Genomic DNA, 27,181 nt, shown 5'->3' on the forward strand with positions numbered 1-27,181 from the left:
TTTCTGTTAACACTAATCAGCTGCTATTGTAGCATAAGAGCAGCAATAAACAACATGTAAGCCAGTAGATGTGACTCTGTTCCAATAAAACTTTATTTACAAAACCAAGTAGCAGCAGATTTGGCCCCATGCTGTCCTAGAGCATTGACAGTCCTTTGGTTCTGTCTTGATGCCAGAGATATCTTCCTCTTCCGCCCCCTCCTCAACCTTAGCCTTCAGACCACAAGAGTGTCTTCCAGACCTGAGAATGCCTTGATTGCCATGTGATGAGCTGTCAGGCCTTCAATCGCAAGTCTTTCCTCTCTTTATCTGGACATTTATATTATTTAGTCAAGCTATGTAGATTTTTTTTCTGAGACAGAGTCTCATTCTGTCACTCAGGCTGGAGTGCAGTTGCACAATCTCAGGTCACTGCAACCTCTGCCTCCCGGGTTCAAGCAATTCTCATGCCTTGCTGGGAATACAGATGCATGCCATGATGCCCAGCTAATTTTTGTATTTTTAATAGAGATAGGGTTTTGCCATGCTGGCCAGGCTGGTCTTGAACTCCTGGCTTCAAGGGATCCAACCGTCTCGGCCTCCCAAAGTGCTGGGATTATAGATTTTAACACTATATTTCACAACAGTGTAGCCAATCTGTGTGGTAGTTCTGCTGAAAAATGACTTAAATTGAGGTTTGAGTTCTGTAAAACACAAATTAGACTGCTTCTCTATTACTTCAGCATGACTAAAACTCAATAGGAAATGCTCACTTCCAAAAGAAGATGTGTGCACATACGCATCTACAGGTGTCTCAACTTTCACGCAGGCATTATTTGTTTCCAGCTGATACACGTGGCCACAGATAATTTTCTTAACCCAGGTAGTCACGCGGCCTCTGTGGGTATTCTAGAAAGAATCTATCATTTCTGCTAAAGAATTTGAAAGAGATAACCTCACATCTAACATTTTCCCCATGTTTGATCTCATTGAGTTGGAGCTTCACTGGGCAGCCTCTGAAGGGAAGACTGAATACCACTGCCATGGGAAAGCAGGCCTGCATTCCCCAGAAATTCTTCAGCCTTTATATTTGTTCTGGCTTTGCTCCCGCCTGTGGATGATGCCACGTACATAAAATGTGGTTGTTTGCTGCATAGTAAAATGAGGTTCCAGCACTTCAGCAGCCACAGTCCTGAGTGCTTGCCCAAGACCCCTTGATTTATGATTGTGACAGGAAGTTTTGCGAGGAGGAACTGTGGGAGTAACATCAGCCTTGATTTGTGATTAAAGTCAGATTAAAAAACAGCAACTGTTCCTTTCCAGCCCAAGTTTCCATTTTGAGTTCTAACTCATATTCCAATGTTTCTGCAACAGAGAAGGCTTCATTTGCTCTTTTTTTCTTCTTTCTCTTTTTTTCTCTCCCTATGTCCGCCCACCCCCACCAATTCCTTCCTTTTTTCCTTCCACTCATTCATTCATTCATTTACTTATGTGTTGGATTTCTGCCATTTTTCAGGCACTGGGCTTGGAACATTACAGGTATTATTATTTATTCCTGACATTGTTGTGTTGTAGGAGACACTGTTGTTCCCATTTCATAGGCAGAAAGACTGTAAAATTTTTCCAATAACTAGCTGTTCCATAAGCATAAAACCCAGATCTGCTTGACTCCTTAACCAGTTCACCATGGTGACACTCAGTGACCTGGAAGTCAAGGACAGACATGATACCCAGGCTTCTCAACCTCAGAACCTGCTGACATTTGGGGCTGAAGCATTCTTTGTTGTATATGTGTGGGAGCAGTAGTTGTCCTGCCTACTGTAGGATGTGTAACAACAGCCCTGGCCTCTCCCACCAGATGTCAGTGGCATCTCTCCCTGACCCCTGTGACAGCCAAAAATGTCTCCAGATGTCGTCAAATGTCCCCTGTGGGCAAAATTACTTCCAGTTAAGAATCTCTATATGATACAAAGCTCCTGCAGAGTAGATGGACTTCTGTCTGCCTGTCCACCTCTTGGTCTGTCTACAGGTCTGTCTGCCTCCTCTCTGCACTGTCTTGTTTAGTCACCACTGCAATAGATACATATTTTTATAGAAGGAGCTGCAGAGAAAGCAAAAAGGTTTTGTCTTTCAATCAGCCGAGAGTGGAATTGAGCAGACCAAATCTACGTGTCAGAAATAAGAGACTTCTCACACACACTTGAAGTATCTCTCCATGAGTGTTCACTGCTTCCTTTGTGCAAGGCTTTGAGTCCTGTGTGGCATCAGACAGGCCTGTCTTAAGTTCCTGAAAACAGTACTTGGCACTGAGCCTGGGCCCAACAAAAGTTTACCGGATCAACCAATGAATGAAAGAAAATGTCATCAAGGAAACCAGATAGGGCTACAGAAAAACCGATGAATGTCGCTGGCGATTAGTGTTGCACGGAGCGGGGTGGGAAGCATGGCAGGTGGCACCAGTGTTGGCCTTGTGGACAAGGAGGGATTTGGACATGAAAAAATGGGCGGGATGGCCTCGCAGGCTGGGGCACCAAGGTCACCCGTGACGCAGAGAGAGGCAAAGCTCTGAACTGGTCCCAACCTTTTGCGCATGGGGTGTGGTCAGAGCTGGGGTTGAGAAAGGTGTGGCTTTGAATCCTACATCACCCTATATCATCTGTGATCCTAGCAGGCCCTAGGCCTCCACCTCTACATCTATTCCCTCACTAATGAAATGTAAATGTGGGCCTGCGAGCCCTACGCTGCAATTCTGAAATCCAAAAGTCCTAAAAGTGTTTTTTTTTTCTTTTTTTTTGATAAGTTTGCAGCTAACTCATTTGGCGGCAAAATCTGACACGGGGTGGCTGAAGAAATTCTATTCTTTACTCATCTCTCTCAGGATGAGTAACCCACACATCTCACCACAAAAATGATGGCTGTGTTTAAAGGTGGGGCCGCACTCCAGGCCTCCCTAGGGGATTGGGTGCTGTTTGCTTCTCTGTTCTTTCAAAAGGCCCCAGGGTGCTGGTAAGGGGTGCTGGACCTGGACCCATGTATAGAAGGGATTAGCACTGCATACTGTGCATTTCGGTACCTAATAAAGATCAGCTATCTTTGCCAATTTTTTGTTTGTTTATTTACATTGAAAACCTGACTGGATTTAAGCTGTAGGGGTCTGAATAAATGGCTGACATTTTCAAGGTACAAAAAGCAGTGATTTTTCTTTTGCTGAAAGCACATTCAGAATGCCAGTGGAGAGAGCACTCACTGAGGCCTCTCCCCTTCCTCACCCCTTTCTCTTTCCCAATAGGAATCTCTCTGCTCAGCTATGAGGCATCTGTACCTTCTGTGCTCATTGTCACCCATGGCCGCCTGCTGGGCAGGTCCCAGGCCATTCAGGTGGGCACCTCATGGAAGCAAGTGGACCAGTTCCTTGGAGTTCCATATGCTGCCCCGCCCCTGGCAGAGAGGCGCTTCCGGGCACCAGAGCCCTTGAACTGGACAGGCTCCTGGGATGCCAGCAAGCCAAGGTATGGGTTGAGTGGAGCACATCTTGGTAAATACTCAGAGAAATCTTCTCCATTCTAATCTATCTAACTGGGACTCAGTAGCAGAGCAGTGCATTGTGGATAAAGCAATGTATGGAGGATGGAATATATTAGCTAAGGTATCATTAAGTGCTGTGACAGATAAACTCCTCGTATGAGTGACTTAACACTGTTTTGCTCATGTAAAGCCCATCTGGTGATGGAGGGGCCTGTATGCGCTGCTCCATGCAGTGATTCAGGGACCCAGGCTGATGGAGGCTCTGACTTCTTCAGCATGAATCTTCCAAGGTCCCCCAGATATTGATCCAGGAAGAGAGGCTGTGAAAGAATTGACAGGAGAAGTTCCCATGGAATAAGCTTGGAAGTAGGGTTCACACATCACTTGCACTGGTATTGCAGTGGCCAAGCTCTGCTTCCTGGCCACATCTGATCTTAATGAAGCTGGGAGACATAGCATTGAAGGAAAAGTAAATGAGCTAATGAAAATTTTCCCACTAGGAACAAAATTGCAAGTTTTTTTTAAAGCACCCGTATCCTTTCCTCATCGAAAATTTCATTTTCCTCTTTTCCATGTGTATATCACTTTAAATAGCAAGCATATTGAAGAACAATATTATGATTTTTTTTCTAATTAAAGCATACTCAGAGTACCTGTGAAAACAGCACTTATTACTGCTGCTCTTCTCCTTCCCACCTGAATCTCCTTCCCAACAGGTACCCCATGGCTCTATCCCCAGGCAGCTATACCCCCCATACCCACTACCACCATGGCTGGCTGCTGAGCAGGTCCATGGGCCCATTACCAGATAGAGTGATGAGCTAGGAGGCTCTTGAAGTACTCCAGGAAAAGGATGATAAGGACTTCAGTTAGGATGGTGGCTGTGGGAGTGGAAAGGCATGGATTTCCATCTGCTCCACTGCTGGGAAGCAAAAATAACAAATATGCATGAATTAAAGTGCCTTACCATGTTAGGATATACCCATTTGACAGATGAAGTGATAGAGTCACATAGGTTTTGAGTGGAGAGTAGTTGAGAGCTTGGGTCATTGTAGTCCAGGGCTAGTGAGGATTGGGTGATGAGCCAAGTCACTCATTGGGTAGATGACCATTGTGCTGCCATTAGACATGATCACAGCTGTAGTCTCAGCTCTTATACTGGGAGATGCTCAAACTGGCACTGTAGGACTCTGTACTGGTGTAGAAAGCAGGTAGGTCACCCCCTCCAGAAGAGAGTCTGCACTCTTGGAGCAAAGAAGGGCCAAGGTCCTGAGTGGTTTTCATCGTCGTCTTCTCTATCTCAAGCTGTTGCATCAGCAGCCTTCTCTAAATTGATGCATTGTCTCTGGGGAATGTTCTTCCACAGGCCAGTGGCCAGAGAGTGGTGGGCACTCTGTCATTCCTTCCATTCACTGCCACTCCCATTTCCTGAGGCTGCCTAATTTCTGCAGAGCTGGTGGGATGCCAGGCTTTGGAATGGGGTAGTGGGCTCTGATCATGGTGGCGGGTGGGGAGGGGTAGTGATGGAGCATGTCTTGGAAGTCACCCAGTCTGTATCTGCAGGGCCAGCTGCTGGCAGCCAGGCACCCGAACATCCACGTCTCCTGGAGTCAGTGAAGACTGTTTGTATCTCAACGTGTTCATCCCTCAGAATGTGGTGAGTTCAGAAGCACTTGCTATGGTTGCCCTGAAGACTGTCCCATTAGAAATCCAATGTTCCCACTGTGGCCAGCAGAGTCCGGTCTCCTCCTCTGTGGCCTGCTGAGCTGAGGTTAGGTGATTTGCCTAAGGTTACTCAGCTAGTGAGTGATGTGTGGACTTGGTCAGTTGGTCCTCAGAGCTCATGGCTAGAACAAGTGAGTGGTGACAATGAGTGTGTGTTTTTTTCACAGTGTCAGGAAGAAGATTGTGGAAGTTGTTTGCAGTTTAAAGAGCACTTTTATATCTGTGATTTTATTGGTCTTCACATCCACTCTAGGAGGACAGATAGATTAATAGATCGATCAATCAGTCAACTGATCGACAGAAAAATGTAGCGTGATATATTTACCCTTATCTTAAAGGTGCAGACCTGGGGCTAAGAGAGGCTAAGTGAGTCACGTAAGCATATTCAGCTGGGCAGAGTGGAGGCTCATCCCTGTCGCTGTGTTCCAGAGCCAGTGCTCTTTCTCCTTAGGGCATTTCCCAGTAACAGAGAGTTTGGCTTTTTCTGCCTTGGGCTGTTCGGATTCCATCCTGACCTTGGGGGAGGAGCAGTGATGCCTCAGTCCCAGATGGGCGGTACCTGGTCTCCAGGTGACAGGCCCTGCGCAGGAGGGGCCAGCCTCCTGGACACTTCCTGTGGCTGTCATTGAGGCAGGAGCTGAGGACTGCCCCTTCCTTCTGTGCCTTGCCCTTGCCTCGCAGCCACAAGCCAAATGGCCTTTTCCCTTGTTGGTGAGCTACCCAATAAAGATGAGTCAGGGTACTTTTAGGAGGGGATACAGGGCCCCTTCACTGATCTGTCCCACAGAAGAGGACAAATGAACTCAAGACCACTCAAGCTGGTCTTTCTCTGTGGCATTTAAAAAGACCTCATATTTGAAGAATCCACAACCAGCAAGTGGTGACATCTGAGCTGGAATGTCACAGAGGAAGAGACTCCAGGTCAGCCCCTTCCTCTCTGTAAGGCGTTTCAATGAGTGACCCCACTGCTCTGCACCTCTGCTTTCACAGCTGTAGAGTGGGGTGCTTATGTTCACCATAGATTCTACCTCCTTGGGTGGAAGATCAAATGATACACTCTAGGCGAGAGCCTTTAGCACAGCACTTATGGGGGCAGATCCCCAGGCAGTGTTTGCTCTTGTGAGGGGACCTCTTTGTAGAAACATCTGTGTGTCTGTCTGAGACCATCATACGTGGAGTGGTGATGTCACAAGGACACAGGACCTTGGATGGAGCATGAGTTACCGGGTGCCTGCATATCCCATGGCCTGAAGTGGGGCCTCAGATCCCCAGCTCAGACACACGATTCTAATGTAATAGGGTCAGCCTACTTCCAAACCCTCAGCTCTGCTACCTCCTAGCTGTGTGATCTCAGGCAAGCCATTTAACATGTCGAAGCCTCTGCCTCTTCATCTGTAAAATGTGGATAATAAGAATCTGCCAACTTCATGGAACTATGTGAGGCCTCATTGTAAACACCCGGCACAGTGCCTGGCTCTTAGTAAGTGCATACTAAACTCTAGCTCTGTGTTACCAAGATGGGTCCAGTCACAGAGCACCCAAGGGATGCCAAGGACCCAGAATGCTTTTCTGGAATAAGCCGTGGGCCAGAACTGGGAGCTGGAAGGCTGTGTGGTACCATGAGATGGGCTCCAGGTCTGCAGGGAGCTGCCATCCCTGACACCTGCTCACTCTGCAATGTGGGAGAAGTGTCCTCACCTTTTGTGACCTTCAGTTTCCTTCTCTATGAATGGGATTTAGTAGTTTACTCAGGCTGCTATAGCAAAGCACTGCAAGCTGCGTGACTTAAACAGCAGAGAGATTTTTCTCAAAATTCTAGAGACAGAAGTCCAAGATCAGAGTGTTGCAGGACTGGTTCCTTCAGAAGCTCCTCTCCTTGGCTTTTAGATGTTCCTTTTCTCTTCCTTGTGTCTTTTTGTGGCCTTCCCTCTGTACCTGTGTCCTGATCCCCCCTCTTCTTATAAGGACACTGGTCCTATTGGATTAGGATTCACAAATATGACTTCGTTTTACCTTAATTACCACATTAGGCACTATCTCCAAATACAGTCAACTGCTGAGGTCTTGGGGGTTAGGACTTCAATGTGTAAATTTGGAGGGACACAGCTCCGTCTACTGCATGGGGCTAAGTATGCCACAGAGTTGGCCAGAGGAGTCCTGTGTCAACCAAGAATCAGGCTCCAAGCATGGGAAAGGTGCCTTCTCCACGCTCTAGCCTCATGTTTCTCCAATTCCCACAGGCCCCAAATGCATCCGTGCTGGTGTTCTTCCACAACACCATGGACAGGGAGGGGAGTGAAGGATGGCCGGCTATCGACGGCTCCTTCCTGGCTGCTGTTGGGAACCTCATCGTGGTCACTGCCAGCTACCGAGTGGGTGTCTTCGGCTTCCTGAGTTCTGGTGAGTTGCTGCCTCTGGTGGGAGCTGCTGACCCCCTGAGCCAAGGCTCAGCCCCTTTTTTGCCAAGACCCATCCCCTCACTGCCCCTGCTCCTCCTCCAGCCAAACTAGGCACACAGTGGAAATGTTAGCACATTCAGGAGACCCTCCAGGGATACTGACTCCCATAGACAAGGATAATCGTTGCCATTTATTGATAACTTACTACATGTCTGAGCCGCACTGCTCCAAGTCCATTATAGGTCTTAAGTTGTGATGTGTGTGTATGTGTGAGTGTGTAGTTTAAAGAGGAAAATGAGGCCCAAGAAGATTAGAAACTGGCTTAAAATTATACAGTCAGGGAACAGCAGGGCCAGGAATTGACGTGCCCTGAGCAACCCTAGGGGATGAGTTATATAGCTCTTCTGCCCACAGAGAAGCCATCTGATTTGGAATCACGGCTGTATCAATAAGGAGAGTCTCACCTCCTTTTAATACTGGCCTCACTTGTGAACAATGGACTGTCCCCTATCACAAACCTGTTGATCACCCCGTCTATGGCCTCCATCTTTCCCACTGACTACTAGGGCTGAAGTGAGCCCTGGACCACCCCAAATATCCTTCATCCATGTCTTTTCCTCCAGCTACCACCTGCAGCAGGGAATGTGTCAGCTGCAGTGGTTGGGGCAGACTCACTGGCCTTGGAATCTGAAGAGCCCAGGGCCACCTCTGGCTGTGGACCCTTGGACAAAACCTTTTCTTTCACCCAGTCTCAGTCTTGTCCTCGGTAAAATGGGGATAATATTTACCTGACTTCTAAAGTTATGACAAGGCTTAAATGAAGTAATACATGTAAAAGGTTTTCAGAGACTTGAGTTTTGCACATCTTCGAGGATAGTGACTGCTTCATCTCTGTTTCCCAAGGGTCTCATTTAAGATCTGAGATGTCCTACATGCTAAGTATGGGTGGGCGAATGGAAGATAAAGTGGTCAGAATGACCAGATGGACTAGAATGTGTGTGAATGTGTGGAGTCGGCGTCCAGCATGAGCAGAAACCTGGATGACCACATGGCGTGAGACCTTGGGTGCTGCTAAGAAGATTCTAGACATATGAAATGGGCAATGAGTTAAGGCAAATGCAACCAGATGTCAATGTAGATGAGAATGAAAAACAGATTTTAGATTTTTTTGATGGGGAGCAGGATCAGTTGGGAATCCAAGGACAGACAGAGCTTCCCCTTTCCTGGCTCTGAGAGACTCTGAGTCCCTCATTTGGCCTTTCCAAATCCCAGTTTTCTCGGTGGTAAAAAGAGGAAAATTATTCCCATCCTCTTTCACGTATATGTAGTGGTGAGAAGTGAATATGGTGACTGGGGTTTTATGGAAGCTCTTTGGAAAGTGCTTCAAGAATTATTCACAGGTGAGTTTATTTTCCTCTTTGAAGAGGGAAATCTCTTTGCCTGGGTTTGCTTTCCTCTGTGTGAACACAAGACTGACCATAATTTGTGCCATTGGTAGCCCCTTCCTCTAGATGTGGTGACATCAGGACTCACCCCAAGGAGCCTGGGCCTGGGGAGCTTTTTTCAGACATGGCTGTCTTGTTGGCTTAGAGCATTTCTAGACAGAAGAGAGTTTCCATATGTCATCTGTCCCTCAGTGGGCGGGGGATTATGATTTCACAGAGTGTAATCTTGTTGAGAATTCATGTGCTTCTGCAGAAGCAAACTCATTTTGGCTGCCGGCAGGGGCAGCCTTTGGGGAGGCAACGGAAGCTTCCAGAACACCCAACCCCACTCATTCCTGATGTGCACCAAGCCTGCCTGTTGATTTTGCTCAAGGGAAAAACTATCAGCAAGAGAGAAGGAAAGTTACACTTATGGAGTGTGTCTGTCTTCACCAGATATTTCTCCTGGATTACCTCATCTACTTCTCACAGGAGATCTCTGAGGCCGGCAGGGAGCGACCATTTCACAGATGGGTCAGCGGAGCTCAGTGAGGCTGAGAAACATTATCGCCACAGTCACAAGTGGCATCCTGTGCCTTAAACTCTGTTGGTGGAACAGCAAGAAATACTGTAGTGCAGGGGGCTCCCTCAGATGGCTGGACATGCCCTTTTGATTCCGTTCTTCAGCTGTGCTGAACAGGGTCTGCCTTTCGCATTCGTTTAGCCACAGGCCATTTTCTTTCTTTCTTCTTTTTTTTTAAATTTTACTTTAAGTTCTGGGATATATGTGCAGAACATGCAGGTTTGTTGCATAGGTATACATGTGCCATGGTGGTTTGCCACACCTATTAACCTGTCATCTAGGTTTTAAGCCCCACATGCATTAGGTATTTTTCCTGATGCTCTCCTTCCCCTTGACCCCCACCCCTCAACAGGCCCGGGTGTGTGTTGTTTCTGCTCCTGTTTCTATATGTTCTCATTGTTCAACTCCCACTTATGAATGAGAACATGTGGTGGTTGATTTTCTGTTCCTGTGTTAGTTTGCTGAGAATGATGGCTTCCATCTTCATCTATGTCCCTGCAAAAGATATGATCTCATTCTTTTTTATGGCTGCATAGTATTCCACGGTGTATATGTGCCACATTTTCTTTATCCAGTCTATGAGTGAGGGTTGTTTGGGTTGGTTCCAAGTCTTTGCTATTGTAATAGTGCTGCAATAAACATACATGTGCATGTGTCTTTATCGGAGAATGATTTGGTGATTCCTCAAAAATCTAGAACCAGAAATACCATTTGACCCAGCAATCCCATTACTGGGTATAGACCCACAGGATTATAAATTATTCTACTAGAGAGACACGGGCCATTTTCTTTGCCTTCCTTCCTAGTCTGCCTCGTGTGTCCCATGTTCCCAAGCTTCCCAGTCTCTCACATTGCGCCTCCCTGCTCTTCGGCTCTGAGAGGGGAGCAAAGATGTTCACATCCTCATCAAATCAATCAGGAAACTGAGGCACAGAGATAGGGGCAGGGCAGAGCAGCAGCAACAGTGCCGTGATGCAGATTCAGGCTTCCTGCTATGGAGGAGCCGTCTCCCGCCTGCCTCAGGCGAGCTCAGAGACAGGACTGAGCCTGACCCTGCAGAGGCCAACAGGAAGCATGTGCTCATCTCCTGAAGCCCAAAGGGGCCAGTCCTTCATTCCAGTTAATCCCCCAATAAGCCTGTGACACTGGTGCAACCGTTCCCTCTTTCATATATATATATATATATATATATATATATATATATATATATATATATATTTTTTTTTTTTTTTTTTTTTTTTTTTTTTTTTGAGGCAGAGTCTTGCTCTGTCGCCCAGGCTGGAATGCAGTCGCCAGATCTCAGCTCACTGCAAGCTCCGCCTCCCGGGTTTACGCCATTCTCCTGCCTCAGCCTCCCGAGTAGCTGGGACTACAGGCGCCTGCCACCTCGCCCGGCTAGTTTTTTGTACTTTTTAGTAGAGACGGGGTTTCACCGTGTTAGCCAGGATAGTCTCGATCTCCTGACCTCGTGATCCACCCGTCTCGGCCTCCCAAAGTGCTGGGATTACAGGCTTGAGCCACCATGCCCGGCCCATATTTTTTAAATAATAGATTTTATTATTTAGAGCTGTTTTAAGTTTATAGAAAAGTTGAGCGGAAAGGACAGAGAGTTCCCATACACTCCCTTCTCCCCCTCCTTCTTCCCCTACTATTCATAAGATGCTTTGATTGGGCACATGTGTTATACTTGACGAGCCGATGGTGGTGTGTTATGATTTACTCAAGTCCACAGTTTACCTTGGGGTTCGTCCTGTGTGTTGGACGCTCTCTAGGATTTGTGGACTGCCTGATGTCCTGGATCCACTGTTACAAGGTCCAACAGGATCATTTTGTTGCACTCCAACTTTCCTGTACTCCACCTCTTCATCTCTCTCTTTTTCCAGTTTAAGTCATTGAAAATTGCAGTTCAGAAGATAGGTTTGGAAAGAGCTGGTTACTTTGCATGTCAGCCTCAGCCTAGGATTCTGAAGGGAATGTGGCTTTGCATCTGAGCGGGATGGGGTCTGAGAGCTGCTCTGTGGCTCCATGGTGCCAAAACTCTGAGCAGGTCCTTCCTTCCCCATCCCAGTGCAGGCTGCCTGTCTGTGAGTGGAAGATGCTAAGCCTTGCAGGGCGTCTCACATGAGATGAAGTGTGTGAAGACAAGCACCAGGACTCACCCATGTTCATTCCCCGCTTCTTCCCTAGACAGGGGCTCTTCCAAGGCAGGGTTGTTTTTATCATTTCCTGGCCCAGTATCTGGCCAGTGGCTGGCACAGAACTGCCTCCTGATCTCAGCAGAGGCAGCCCTGTCACTCACAGAGCCAGGCTGAGCAGCCCCTCATTAGTATCATCTCGTTTGATAAACGTGTGCGGCATCTGTTGCTGTACTCCAGAGTGAAAACGGTCCCTGAAAGCCCGAGGCTCCAGAGGTACTTTGTGAAAGAGACCAGAGGAAAATGAAAGCAGAAGCTTGTGCCAGTCCTGAGGCCCACTAGACAAACGCATGCTCTCTGATGAAAAAAGGCAAACCCAGCCCAGTGTTTAAAGGGAGTCTTGGTTCCTATGGATATGAGCAGTTGGAAAGGAAGCAGTTGCTGGGTGAAGGGAGGCCATTTCCCCAAGCCTGGACCCTGCAGCAGGACAGACCCCAGGGGGCATCTGGCACCAAGTCATTGTTTCTCTCTGTCTGGCAAAGCAATGCAGTGAAGGGAACTGGGGCGGTGGCGTCTGGGACACAGGAGGAGAGGCTGGACAAGGGGCCTATGGGCTCTGCAGGATGTGGGAGCAGAGGAAATGTGCTTTGGCCAAGACACCAGACAGAAGGTCCGGCTGCCAGCGGTAACCACACACGCCATGACTTCATCGTTTCTGGGACACTCGGAGGCCTATGAGCAGGTCTGCTCTCCTCTCTACCCAAAACAACTCAGAATGCTCCCTCAGCAGGTGCCCCCTCACAGGCAGGCTGGAGACAAGGACACACTGCTAAGAGCATCAGCAACATGTTAGAACCTAAACTTGTTCTATTTTATTAAAAATTAGTCTTCTATGGTGCTTTATGACAAGCACTGTTCTGTTCCCGTTACAAGTATTAACTAATTTACTCAACCTTATGAGGAAGTGCTATTATCATCCCCATTTTACAGATGGAGAAAATCGAAGCACACAAACATTAACTTGTCCAGGGCCCCTCAAGGCTGTACATGGTGGAGCTGGGACTGCAGCCAGCTGGTCTGGCTTCATGGCTGCTACACTACACTGCCTCTTGTTGATGTTCTCTGGCAAGACCAGGGCAAGCATAGAACGGTGCTAAGGGGCTTCCGTCAGGTCGTTGAAGAGATCAAATGAGCAAACAAGAGCTAATTCAACAATGAGGGAGCAGGTGAATGCTTGCTGGGTGCTCTGAGCAGAGAAGTAGGAGCCAGGAAGTATGGGGCAGACCAGGGCAGGTGGCAGTGGGTGGAGAATAGTGTTAGCGCAGGCCAGGAGGGCTTCCATTCAGGTCAGTTCTCCCTGTGGGCAGCTGAGACCGGTCCTCTGGTGTCTTGCCCCTGGGCCTGAGCCTCGAAGCACATCAGATGGGGCACAGAGTGTGCCTGTGGCATGACTGAGTGAGGTGGGACCTCAGGATGAGAACTGGGGATGAGACACACAGACTGCAGCAGAGGGGGTGGCCCCTGGGCAGTGATGGGGACCCAGACTAAGGAAAGCCAGGAAGAAGTTTGCACTTGATGCAGTAGGAATGAGGGAGGTATAAAGGCTTTTTGAATAGAGAAATTTCAGAAATAAAGCCCTGAAACTTTTTAATGCACATCATGGATTTTTCAACAAACATTTATTGAATTGGGTTGAATGTTAGGACAGAATTCTGATTGTGAATGAGGATTTGAGTCCCAACTTGATCTCAGATTCACTTCTTCCATCTAAACAAGCTCATTCCCTCTAAAGTTTCGGTTTTTTCACCAGTAAAGGAAAAGATTGGACCAGACATATTGGACTGTAATTGTTTGGTAATTGCCTTCTGCGTTTGTCTCTGAGGTTGTGTGGTCCCTAGGGCTAGGTAGGATCTCTCTTGCTTTCTGCCGTACCCAGCATAGTGCCTGATACCAGCTGAAGCCTAGTTCATATTTGTTGGATGAGTGGCCCCTTGAACACATGTTCACCTGTGACCTCTCAGAAGTCTAGACCCCAGCAGTCAACATTGGCCCTTATCATATAGTGGAAAAAAGCTAATACATGGGAAGGGAGAGTCAGGAACATTTTCTCTCCTCCTTATGCCTGGAATACAGGCTGTGGATGTCACTTTCCAGATTTGCAGGACCTGATCTGACTCAGTTGGTGCCCTGCTTTCCCGGGCTGCCTGAGACCTTAGAGGAAACAAACACATTCATCCTAACAAATGGATCATAAGAGCAATCCAGAAAGTTCACAATGAGGATCATGTTCTACCAATGGCTTCACCAGTCCCAGAACACAAAATGCATTTGAAGAACTTCTGAACATTTCCACAGCTGGAAGAATAATTTGTATCATTATGCACTCTGAGCTAAGTGGAGTGCTCAGGCAGGCTGGAGACAAGGACACTCTGCTAAGAGCATCAGCGACATAATGTTAGAACCTAAACCTGTTCTATCTTATGAAAAATTAATCTTCCATAGTGGTTTATGACAAGCACTATTCTGTTCTCCTTACAAATATTAACTAATTTAGTCAACAACCTTATGAGGAAGTGCTATTATCACCCCCGTTTTACAGATGGGGAAAATCAAAGCACACAAACATGAACTTGTCCAGGGCCCCTCAAGGCTATCAATGGTGCAGCTGGGACTGCAGCCGGCTGCTGTGGCTCCATGGTGAGACCGTGGTGTTCTCTTCAACTTTGTGATTACTAGACTGGGGAATCAGGATGCAAGATTTTTCTGTTTTTTCTTTTCTTTTTTCCTATTTTGGAATATGGGTCTTATCAGTAGTTTCTTGCTGGATGCTGAATCCTGTGAATCATAACTATGGTGCCTCATGGAGAAACATGAGGAGTCTGGAGCTCAGGGAGCGGGCTGGGCTGCTGACACACACAGGACTGTCACCAACATGTAGGTGGTAATGAAAGCCATGGAACTTGATGAGGTTCCTTACTGCAAAGACAGAAAGGAAGAATGGGAACCTCAGATGAGACGAGAATGAGATCTGGTGTTTCAAGGTCTGATAAAGAGGACAAGTTAGTGGAGTAGTTTGACAAGGATCTACTGAATTCAGAAGACAACCAGAAGTGTATGTAGTGTCTCAAAAGCCTAAGGAGAAGAGCATATTTTTGCTATACTTGTTTGTATCTAGATCATTTTATTAAAAAAAAATAGTGCTGAGTTTTCAGCAAATGTTAATTGGATTCTATGAAAAAGGAAAGAGATCAATTCAGTTGCATGCTAATAAAGGCTTCAGATGATGAGGTGAGGGGATGGGTGGGATCCAGAGCCCCAGCCTGGCCTGGCCATTGTCGGGGACAGCCACCTGCAATAGTCAAAGACATGGGGCAGAGAGTTCACCTCCTTCCCACTGATTGGCCAAGCTAGTGGTGGACCTGAAGATGTGCTGCCTCTAATCTGAGCAAGTCCCCTCAGCTAATGACAGGGAAGCTGTGGCTCAGAGAGTTATAAGGACATGATCAAGGTCTCCTAGCTGGCAAAGGAGAGGTACAAAAACATGGTCTCCTAGCTGGCTAGCATTCAGGCCTATGTGTGTCTGGTCTCAAGGCCCATGCTCCTCCACTGTTCCTCACTGTATTTGGAACCCGCAGTCCCGACCTGTGAGGACAAGAGCCCAGAGCCCCTGGAGGGGCCACGTACGTTCCTGCCCTAGACAGCACCATGATTTTCAAATCCAAGTTTGCAAAGTCACAAAGGATAAAAGGCTTTCCTCTTTTCTGAAGGGTCCGGAGAGGTGAGTGGCAACTGGGGGCTGCTGGACCAGGTGGCGGCTCTGACCTGGGTGCAGACCCACATCCGAGGATTTGGCGGGGACCCTCGGCGTGTGTCCCTGGCAGCAGACCGTGCTGGGGCTGATGTGGCCAGCATCCACCTTCTCATGGCCAGGGCCACCAACTCCCAACTTTTCCGGAGAGCTGTGCTGATGGTAAGTGGTGTGTGTTCCACCTTCAGTCTTACTGTAGTTATGGCTGGGGGAGGTGGTTCGCCTGTGCTTCAAAAGTCTAACTGGTTTCAATTGCTTGGGTTTCCCTTGTCCTTTGTCCTGAGTGTGGATCCTGCTTGGAGTTTTCCATGTATGTGTGATTCCACAATGCTAACTTTTTCCCACTCATGTCTGAAGTGCTAAAAATTTTAGATGGTAAAGTGTTTCTATTTCCTGAGAGTGGTTCATTAGGATTTAGTGATCTGAACCATCTATTATCTCTCTTGTCAATGAATGATGGCAAAGAAGAGAACTCACTGCTTGCAATTCTACTGAATGGTGTGAAGTGCCGGCTACGTGAGGATGAGGATGATGGTGATGAGGAGGAAGATGATGGTGGTAATGATGATGATGATGGTGATGATACAATGATGTTGATGATGACAATAATTATAATGGAAAAAATAACCTGGTTGGCCACTGCATACGCCCTGACATTTATTGATCTGTCATTGATTAGTTTCTAATTTTATGGCACATCCAATTTGTGCCAGATGTGCTATGCATCTGGAAATGCCATGAAAAATTATACATAGCCCAGTTCTTAGGAAGCTTGTCATTACTGGGGGTTGAGGGACGAATGCTTAAAGTAGATATTTACAAGACGATCTTAGGGCAGCCCAAAGAGAAGGCCCCAACCAAGCATAAGGGAAGGAGGGAGTTTGGATCAGCACATCCCTTGAGGGGAGTGTCTGAGCCAAATACTGAATGCTGGGTAGGCATTTACCTAGAGACAAAGTCCTGGCAACAGGGAAAGCTTGGAGGACAGAGCCCTGGTGGGGTAGCAGTGTGGAGGCAGAGAGGAGCCAGACCGCCCTGAACAACTTGGGTTTTATCCTGAGTCCATGGGGAGCCAACGGAGTGGTTTTGATTATTTATTTGTTTGCTTGTTTGTTTTATTTTATTTTATGATTTTAACCACTTTAAGTGTTCCGTTCATTGGGATTAAGTACATTCTCAATCTTGTGCAACCATTACTACTATTGCCAGAAGAGAACCTCTGTATCCATTAACGCCCACATCTCCTCATTCTCTCAGCCCCTGGTAACCTCTACTCTACTTTCTATCTCTATCCACTTGCCTGTAGTAGGTGCCTCATATTAGTGTAATCATGTAAGATTTGTCCTTATGTATCTGGCTTATTTCACTTAGCATAATGTCTTTAAGGTCCATCCATATTGTCAGAATTTCTCTCCTTTTTATGGCTGCATAATATTCCATTGTGCAGAGGGACCACATTTTGTTTATCTACTCATCTGTTGATGGACATTTGAGTTCTACCTTTTGCCTATTGTGAACAGTGCTGCTGTGAACATGGGTGTGCCATCAGAAGGCCTTTAAGCAGGAAGGAAACATGCTTACAGCTGCCCTTCAGGACAACCTCTCTTAAAGCTGGTTGAAGGATGAATTTAAGAGGGGCAATGCTGGAGGTGGAGAAAGCAATTAGGACACTGTGAAGTTAAGGAAAGATGGAGAATGACTAACTGCACCTCAGCCTTGCCCGACCTTTTAGGGATCCAAACTCTTGATCCTAGGAGGGTAGGAGAAGAATCATTGTTTGGGCACAACTGATGCTAGACCAGCATTGTCACCGTTGCCAACAGTAAGCTGTGTCACCTGCCACGCATCTCTCTCCATCAGCCACAGGAACCTTTCATGTTCCTTGGAGTCCATGCTCTGTTCTGGCCCATACAGGCAGTTTCCTTTGCATGGAACAGTTTTCCCCATCCCCCTCTTTGCCTTCCCTACTTTTTCTTTAGAGAAGCCTTCCTGACTTTTCAGCCTAGAACTGAGCCCTTTTTACATGGCTTGTGCTGCCTGTACATCTCCTATGCAGCATTTACCAGGATTTCCAACAGTAAGTAATTGCTCTTAGTGCCAAAGCTGCTGCCTCACAAGACTGCAAGCTCCAGCCGAGCAGGGGCTGGGTGTGCCTTGCTCTCCATGGGACCCCGAGCACCCCCACACAGCACATCTTAGAGTCCGTGGATGTGCTGTAATTATTTGGGGGCAGCAATGAGCAGATGACTGGGGGAGGATTCAGCTGTTACTCTCAGGGGCCCAGGGACCCACAGGATACACCAGCTCCCTCCCTTCCATCCCTTTCTTGTGAGTCTTGTCCTTTGATTCCAATTTTCTGCAATCTGTCCCTCTGAAGTTGATCCATCTCAGTGGCAGGAGAACTGAGCACAAACATCTTTCAGTTCCTGGTGTTGAAAACAAACCATCCTGCATTGAATTGATCCTGGAGAGATTTCTCCAGGGTCCTTTCAGAAACCAGACACTCATTAGGACCCAGGAGATGCCAAAAATACCTTCCAATGGGCTCAGAAAGCAGATTTTTCTTTTTGAGGGTTTAGGTGTTTGGGGAATTTCAAATACTAATCTGCTTTAACAAATGGCAGTGTATTTAAAAATAAACCCTTCCATCTGTTTTAGTCATTTGGAAGCAGCTTTTACAACTGCTTCCAGCAGTCCTTGGGATGCATGTGAAATTATTTGGAATTGAGAGAACTAAAATACTTCAATATATTAGCAGTTCTTAAATGTGTTCTTTATCAACAGATGTTTGGGGAAATGAATACGAGTTGGCAGTTTATTCTAGGATAAAATCTTAAGTCTCTCTGCAAATCTTGGGGCCAGAACTGTTGAAACATTGGTCAAGGGAAAGCCTGTGATGACAATGAATAACCTGTATTCATTCAGCACATCTGAGATCGCAGCACTTTCAGTGTCTTATCTTACCAACTCCTTGACTGATTGGCATGGGGACTTTATTTTATTTTTCAATCTAGAGATAAGAAATCTGAGGTTCAGAGAGATTTAGTGACCTACCAAAGAACACACAGCAAGGAAGAAGCTGCGTTAAGGACTAGAACCTAAAGCCAAGTCCTGTGTTTCCCCACTCTATGATGCTGCCTCTCCAGGAATTTGGGACTCTCCTGGGGTCTCAAGGTGTAAGATAAAGAGCCGAAGCCTAAGATCAGATAGGCCTGCATGAAGATCCTAGTCTTGGAGAAAACACTTCACCTTATATTCTTCACGTATCAAATTAAATCAGTGTGATGAATTCTGTTTCCCAAGGTCTCGAGATATTGTCAGGACTGATGGTTTGCAAAGTGTCCTGCACAACATAGGAACTCAAGAAATCAAGCTCCTTCTTCCCTCTTCCCTTGCCAAGGGAAGGCAACTCCAGACAGAAGTATGTCCTAGGGTATTTCACCCGTTCTGGGGCTGGGTTGGAGGATGAAGGATGACTTGTTGCAAACATGCATCCTGTGGCTCTGTCCCTGCACAGTCTTAAGACAGGGAAGTCATGTCCTCTGTGGTATGATTCACGGACCCAGAAAACATTTCCCTTGCTGTCCTATGACAGCGCCCCAAGTGTGCATTCCTCAGGTGAACTCCTGGCCTCAGGAATCAGCCTCGAGCTAAATTTTCTGGTCTTGTTTTTTACTCCATTCCTGCATGAATACTGCATGAATCCTACATGAATCCTACACTCCAGGCTCACTAACTATCACCCCTTTGAGGAAATGCCGTGCCTTCCTCCAGGCCTTTTTGTCTCTGTTCTTTGTTCAGCATATCCAGTATCCACCTGGAAAGTTCCTGCTGTCCTTCAGGACTCAGCTGAAGTGAAGCCTCCAAGCCTTTCCTCGTCTCTTGAAATAGAAGGCAAGAATCTCACCTTAGTGAAAACACTTATATGTAGCAATTCTTAGGAACTGTGCCTTATTTTACATGCTTGTTATTTTTCTAACATCTCTCATCCCAATTCTACTATGACTAGGTGCTTGAAAACTTATATGAGTTTCATGCTTTTAGTGTTTCCTTAACACTTAGCACAGCACTTGGTTGAGAGACAATGCTGAGTTCCACTAAAGTGATGAGAGAGATGGTGGTTTGGGCTCAGAACACTGTTCTCTATTGTTTTTGCAGTATATCTCATAGTATGAGCATGCTATGCTTGTCTATTCAGAATTCACCAAGATATTCATGAGTTTTGATGCTTCTGTATATATCTTAGAATAAGTTTATTGAGGTTTTATTCTAATATTTTTGCTGGGAGTTTGAGTGACATAGACTTGGTCATTAATTTCAGAAAAAAAAAATCTACATTGTAATGATGTTAAGCCTTGCATTTACGAATCAGGTAAACACTGTAACCGTGAACATAGTATTTTTGCCTTGTTAGGTCTTTCATGCAGTTTTGAACATTTTTTAATAAAAGTTTTGTGAAATCATTGTGAGGTAAGTTCCCACACATACCGTCATCTGGTTGGTATTGTTGATGCTGTCTTCTTTTCTATTGTATTTTCCAGGTTGAAAATACTAGTGTTAGGAAATAAGTGGATTCAGCAATTTGCTGAGCTGTTTTGTCATGTCTAATGCTTTGCCTGTCGGTTTCTTTGGGTTTTCTATGAAGTTTCCTCATTATTCTGCAAATAATGGCAGGTTTATTTCTATACCTATTGAAGCAAAATGCTCAGTTGATATAAGAAGGAGACCCAGTACTAAAGCAGTTTAGTGGATAAATAAGTTCCTTTTTTTTTTTTTTTTTTTTTCTTTCTCTCTCTCTCATAACATCTGCCAAGGTGGGCAGTCCAGGTGTCTCTGGATCACTCAGGGCTCTGGTTTCTTCTAGATATTTCTCTGCTATTTCTTAAGTCCTTCCTCATCTGCATGGTTGAGTTTAGGCTGCCAGGCGTTCCAGATAGTAGGGAAGGGATGGAGAGGAAGGAGGACCACACCTGCCATCTTAGGGCTTTGCTGGCAAGGGGCACAATCCCTTTTCAGGTATGGTTACAAGCAGAACTGCATTTGATTTGCTTTTGTTCTTCATCACCTTTCTTGATCATGCTTGTTCATATTTTTATCACATTAGTCTACTTAAACAATGTTTTGCTTTTTTAAAATCTTCTCTATGGCTGTGTTTTCAGAAGTCTGTTTCACTGATGTCTTATATTATCTTCTACCTTCTCGTTTCTTTGGCTATCTATTGTTCCTTTAGCTTCTTAAGTTGAAAGTTAAACTCATTGCTTTCATTCTTTGTTTCTTGATCAATTTATTTCAAGCAATAATTTACCTTTTGACTATTTTATCAGCTACAGCCATGCAATTTTGAAAAGTAGCAATCTGTCATTTATTTATAATGTTTTATTTGTTGCATTATTTTCTTCTTAACCTAAGGATTTTTTTTAGACTTTAGATCCCTAGAATTTTTAAATTTTTATTCATCACTTTGGAATTTGATTTCCAATTTTATTACTTTATTATCGTAGAGCATGAGTTGGAAGATGCTGACTCTGAAATTCATTAGTACTTTCTCTGTGACCTAATACATTATCCATTTGTTGGCAGAAAAGTTATACAGTGTTATCAAAATCTATCTACCTATTTATGTATTTACTTATCTTTGCTTACTGAATTAGTTTCTGAGATTTGTATGTTAAAATCTCCAAGTAAAATTATGGATTTATCTATTTGTCCCTGTTGCAGTTGCTTAATATATTCTGAAACTATATCATCCCATTAACATAGGTTGCAATCATTTTTTTCTTCTTAATATATTGTTCCTTTTGCACATCTCTATTTGCCATTATGTAATTTATTTTCACCTTGTCCCATTTTGTCTCAAAAATGGGACCACAGGTTTTCCTTTCATTCATTTTTGCATTAAAAATTTTTGCATTAAAATTTTAATTTTGCATTAAAATTTTTTGCCCATTTATTTTCAAATTTTGTGTGTCAATAGACAATGCTGGAATTTTAAAAATGTGTCCTCCACACAGCATGATCTTTCAAACATATCAGTGAAATGATCTTATCCCAACTTGGATCCTTTCAGTGGCTCCTCATGTCTCCTAGAACTGACCCTATGCCACCCCCTACCCTCTAGGGCCCTGCAGGACCTTCCTGATACCTCCTCCTCACATTCCATGCTTCCCTAGCTCCCTCAGTCTGGCCACCCTGCCTTCTTTTAGCTCCTTCAGCATGCAGTCTTGCTCCTCCTGCCTGCAGGAATTGCCCCATTATTCCTGCGGACTCCATACACTTCCTAGATCTTTACATGGCTGTTTGCTGCTCACCTTTCAGGCCTCAGCCCAAACATTGCCTCTGCTTGGAGGCCTTTCCTAAGCCTGGACCTGAAGGATGCCCTGCCTGCCAGGTGACTGCTTGGAGCCTGCCCTCACCATCATTACCAAGCATCTTGTTTATTTATGATGTCAAACTCCATGATATCAGAGACCTCATCTGGTTTTCATTGCTACAGCCCCAGTCCCTGAGCAGTGTCTATTTAGTAGGTGTCCAGAAATATCTGCAGAAAGAAATTCTTGGAAGAATGAATAGCACAGCTATCACAAGTAATGTGCAGAAAATCTAGGCGAGACGTTTTTATAACAATCGTTCAGAATTTGGTCTTTCCTTCAATCCCTTAGACCCATCTTCAAGTTTCATGAGACACCCCCCAGAGTCATACACTCTGGTTTTTCTTAAGGCCACACCTAAAGAAGATGCTGAGCTGCTAACTGGCACCAGGTTTCTCTGGGTGATCTTTGCTCCTCTCTCTCTAGTTGTACATTTATTTGAGAATTTGAAACCCTCAGAGCTTCTGAATGAAGCACCCATCCCCCTCAACCCAGAAACTCTCCCTATGTGCTAAAGGTTAAATATTTATTAGGTTTATTTTAATCAGGAATAAATACATGATTTAGCAAAGTGTAATGCTTCCCATTTAGAAATCCCTCTGGTGCTCCCCAAACATTCCAATCACATTCTTCACAACAGAAAACAATACATAAGAACATAAGATGCTGTGCAGACATCTGGAGTTCAGGGGGTCACCTGCCTTATGCGGGAAGTCAATATCCACAGTGTTACATTCATTTCTCATACGTTGGCTGGTTCCTTTGAAATAGCCTTTTGGAATTGTTGGGGAAACCACAGATGTCTCCTTGTATAAACACACTGGAATCTATGATACAGAAAGTCGTGTAACTGCACATATACATACCACTAGCACGATGAGCTCAGATGGACGGAATGCTTATGTGAGCAGACAGACAGGGAGAGGTACTGCAAGCATGTTCCCCTCCTTCCCCAGAATCCCTTTGAAACCGGGAAACATGAGTCATAGATTCATCTGCAGCCCACTCTTTTCCTAGCAGGATTTGGATGGCAGCTTCTCCTTCTCTGGCTATACATTGTGTTTTCTCCCTTGTCTCTTAAAATTATGCGTGACATCATTAATCCACTTGAACTCCCCATCTTTCCTGGAGTTCAGCATTTTTCCTCATATGGATGCCAGACCCTTCTTAGAATAAAGTACTGCGTGAGTTAATTCTTTAGACTGCGTCCATTTCTTAAAAAAAAAAAATCCAGCTATTCTTACCTACCCGATCCAGCCAGCCCTTCCACTCTGAAGAGCAGCTGGAAAATGAGCTCCTGAGTGTCTCTCACCTGTCTCCAATTCCATCCTAAGCCATGAGCTGATTTCTCTTTTTACACATTTGTTTATACATTTTTTTTCGCTGTCTACACTGTGAACACCTCTGTTGGGGGTTGGGACTTATGCATCTTTTTTTTTTTTTTTGGCTTGCCTGACACCTTACACAGGACTTAATGCAATGCCTATTCAGGCAATAAATGAATAGTTGATGCATTCATACAGACAAGAATCCCAGCATCTCAGAGAAGCTCTGTCTGCGCTGCAAAGCCGTGACTGCAGACATCAGGGAAGCTGGTGCTGTTCTAGGCTCGTCCCCTTGATTTCCCTGCCAGCAGCCTTCCTCTCATTCTTCTGGCCCTCTGCAGAATCAGGGGGGCCATCTGACTTCCACCCACATGGCTTTGGTGTGGGAGCAGGCCAAAGGTATCTCCCATTTGAAGGCTAAGAAGTCCTTTGGGCTAATGTTTAGTGTCACGAAGTTCCTTTAAAAAGAGAGGAAATCATACCAGAGGTCCCTATGGATTGGTTAAAGTAGTTCCATTCAGGGCACCCATCTGCAAACCCAGACCTTCTGCCAGGCCACAGCTTTTGTTTCCTCTCCCTCTCAGGCTTGCCCATGCAGAAGTTCTCTCCAATGACCTCAGAGTACTATCTGGACAGGTGCAGTTCCTTGGAGAACAGTCCTGGTGCACTTTCTTGTGCGAGTGGCTTTGTCCTTCCCACACACACAATGTGTGCATACATACATGCTGGGCTTTTCCAAGCATCGCCTGACATGTCATGATCCAATGTTTCGTGATGCCACAGCCCTGATCAGACACCGGGGGGCGGGGGGGTTCCTTTGGTCACGATGTGGATAGAGAAGATCTGAATTTGAGTCTCCGTGTGGCTTCTCTTGGCTTTTAAAATATGTGAGGTTCCCGGGGATCAGGGAACCTTGCTTTTTGCAAGATCCCAGGCAATAGTTGGAACTTCTGTTCCTTTTGGGCATGAACCATTGTGTCTGTTCTTGGCTAGTCCTCAAAGTAAGGTGGTGATGAGAAGAATGAGCTCTTTCTCTTGCTGCCACTGTACATCAGGGAGACACTTTTCTTCTTTCGATCAAAGGAGGTGTTGTCCTCACTGGTCAGGGACAGATAAGAGGCTATGCTCTCTCGAAGGCCATAGCTGAAAAGGGATTCGTCTACCCCAAGTGGGTTCTCTGTTCCCTCAGGGTTCTCATGCAGTCTGTTGGTCAGAAGAAAAGGGGGCAGAGAAAGGGAAAAAAGAGAGTCACAGAGAGAGGAGGGGATAAAGGGCAAGAAAATGAGAACAGCAGGAAAAGAAAAACAAAAATCCTGGTGACTATTTCTCTAACTTATTATAATTTTTATTTATTTATTTTAAGATAGAGTCTCGCTCTGTTGCCCAGGCTGGAATGCAGTGGTGCAATCTCTGCTCACTGCAACCTCCGCCTCCCTGTCTCAAGTGATTCTCCCGCCTCAGCCTCCTGAGTAGCTGGGATTACAAGCATCCACCACCACACCCAGCTACTTTTTTGTATTTTGAGTAGAGACAGGGTTTCACCATGTTGGCCAGGCTGGGCTCAAACTCCTGACTTCAGGTGATCTGCCCACTTTGGCTTCCCAAAGTGCTAGGGTTACAGGCATGAGACACCGTGCCTGGCCCTAACTTATTCTAATTATTACCCTTACCTATTATTCTAACTACTCTAACTGCAATTATTCTAACCCATTATTTTAATTCTGGTTCTTACATTTGTGGGCCAAGTGATCTTGTACAAATCACTTAACCCATCTGAACCGCTCTTTTCTTGGATGGCTGATACTTCCAACTGTAAATTTTAGTAAAAATTAACTTTTGTTATTTACAAGAAAGAGTAGTTTTCTTCCTGTCTCGCATACTTTTGATCTCTGATTTTCTTTGATTTGCCAGTGGGATGTCTGGATTGATACTGAATTATTAAGATAACCCACAAATCCCGAACTACAGATATCCTTTAAAATTCACAGGCTGACAATGGAATAAACAGAACAAATCCATGAAATTTTTTTTTCTCTTAGAAAAAACAAAGAAGTCACTATAGGATTCTGCTGATGTGTTTAAGCTTTGTGAGTAGATTTTAAATAATATTAAATTTACACAGGATGTGTTAGTTTCTAGTATCCTAACAATCAGAAAAAGAAAAGTGGTATATTTCAGCTAGAATGTATACTGCTAGCATTGAATAAGGACTCAGTAAATGTTTGCAGAAACATGGGGAGCTGCCACACACATCGTGAGGCCTGAGGCTGCCCCTGCACCCAGGGATTCCCTTGGTCTACACTTGTGTGGGATGCTCACCCTCTAGTCTCAGCAGGGCTAGATGACCCTGGCCATGGTTTTCATGTACTAGGCACACATACTGTTTTGTGCTCACATGTTCACGGAGCACTTGCATGCGCACACACACACACACACACACACACACACACCCCATACTCACCTGGACATTCTCCTCCAGTCCACGGTCTTCTGACGCAAGGTGACAGGTGAGTTGGAGGCCCTCACTGCTGGGGCAGCCGTGCTTTGTGTCAGGCAGGGTGTGGTGAGCACACAGCACAGGCCATCAGCCACCTCTGAGGAGGAAGCAGACAGCCGGTCAGGGACCCTGGATATGCCTCAGCCAGTGTGGGGTTCGGGCCTGAGACACCCACCAGTGTAGCTCCCTGGCTGTTGCCATGGGAAACTGGACCTGAGATTTCAAAGGGGCATGGTAGGTAGTGGCAGTGCTGAAAGCCGTGTGCCCAACTGTTTGAGAAATGTAAGCGTGCCCTGGTATCCTCTGCACTTAGCCGGGCACGGGCAGAGAGAGAGGTTTAAGATCCAGTATCAACCAAGCTTGAATTTGAATTTTAGCTTTACCCGGATCGTAAATTACCAGGAACTTCTCTGAACTTTCCTTTCCTCAACTGCAGAATGAAAGAAATGAGGGAACAAGTGAGTGCCTGCAGAGGCCGCAGACTTCCAGGGTTTCCCACGAAGGCCCAATCCATTGACCTCACAGGGTGTGAGAATGGGGCTGCGTACAATACTGATCCCCACAATTGTGCATTTAGAATGGCACAGGTGGACTAAATACACCTCTAGGAGGAAAGATAAAAGAAACAATGAAAGAAGGAAGGAAAGGAGGGAGGGAGCAGAGGAGGAATGAAAGAGGGCGAGGAGGAAAAGCAAAGGTGAGAGGGAGAAGGAGGAAGAGGAGGAGGTGAAAATAGCACAAAAAGTAGAAGACACAGGAAGGGAGGGAAGAGAAAACAAAGATAAAGAGGGCAAAGAGAGAATGCAGACAAAGAATGAAAATAATCTCTCTTTCACTCTAGAGGCTCATGCACAAAAAGAATAAAAATTAAATAAACCTGTTTCTTTTTTCCCTTGTATGAAAATCTCTCTGTAAAACGTCTGACTCTCAGGGTCCCCCGTCTTTCCAGGTACATTACAAGGTAGCTTCTTTCTCTTGGAAGGCTTCTCCCTAGCCCATGTTATCATGAGAAAGACTTGATTCTGCTGTACTCAGCCATCTTAGAGATTGAGGAAATTCTGTGTAGTCTTGTTCAGGCTGAAAACCCCAGTGCTTCTGTGCCCCGGGGGGAGATGATGTGGCCAAGGGGGTGAGGTGCCACTGGCCTCCAGCAGGACTAAGCCACCCCTGGCCTCAGAGCCAATCCACCACCAGGTTTGCATGTGAAAAATGCGGCACCTAAAGTACACCATGCACGGTGGTTACTGGGAGAACAGAGTGCGTGGGGCGTAAATGTCACCCCTCTGACAGGCCCCACTTCCCATCTGATTTATGGAGTGCTCTCTGGGGCGTCCTTGCCAAAGAACAAAAGGAATTTGTAGCGGAAGAAGCACACGCAGCCTGTCACAGGGCAGGCAGGCCAGGAAGACCCTG

General features: G+C 45.8%; 2 protein-coding genes across 8 annotated transcripts in view; one reads left to right on the plus strand and one right to left on the minus strand.

Moving 5' to 3' along the window:
• TG (thyroglobulin) overlaps window positions 1-27,181 on the plus strand; it is a 275,111-nt gene that overhangs the window by 149,003 nt on the left and 98,927 nt on the right. Inside the window, exons 38-41 of the mRNA XM_045398722.3 lie at window positions 3,269-3,488; window positions 5,068-5,161; window positions 7,470-7,629; window positions 15,538-15,740. Of these exons, the coding sequence (XP_045254657.2) occupies window positions 3,269-3,488; window positions 5,068-5,161; window positions 7,470-7,629; window positions 15,538-15,740 (677 nt within the window). The remainder of the gene's footprint in view (window positions 1-3,268; window positions 3,489-5,067; window positions 5,162-7,469; window positions 7,630-15,537; window positions 15,741-27,181) is intronic.
• The window catches only part of SLA (Src like adaptor), a 66,884-nt gene continuing 62,161 nt past the window's right edge, over window positions 22,459-27,181 (minus strand). For all 7 annotated transcript variants that reach the window (XM_045398727.2, XM_045398726.2, XM_045398729.2 and 4 more), the window contains 2 exons: window positions 25,733-25,865; window positions 22,459-24,474 (listed from right to left, as the gene is read on the minus strand). In XM_045398727.2, the coding sequence (XP_045254662.2) occupies window positions 24,261-24,474; window positions 25,733-25,865 (347 nt within the window). In that variant the 3' untranslated portion in view covers window positions 22,459-24,260. The remainder of the gene's footprint in view (window positions 24,475-25,732; window positions 25,866-27,181) is intronic.

Source organism: Macaca fascicularis, chromosome 8 (assembly GCF_037993035.2).
Source record: "Macaca fascicularis isolate 582-1 chromosome 8, T2T-MFA8v1.1".
NCBI lineage: Eukaryota > Metazoa > Chordata > Mammalia > Primates > Cercopithecidae > Macaca > Macaca fascicularis.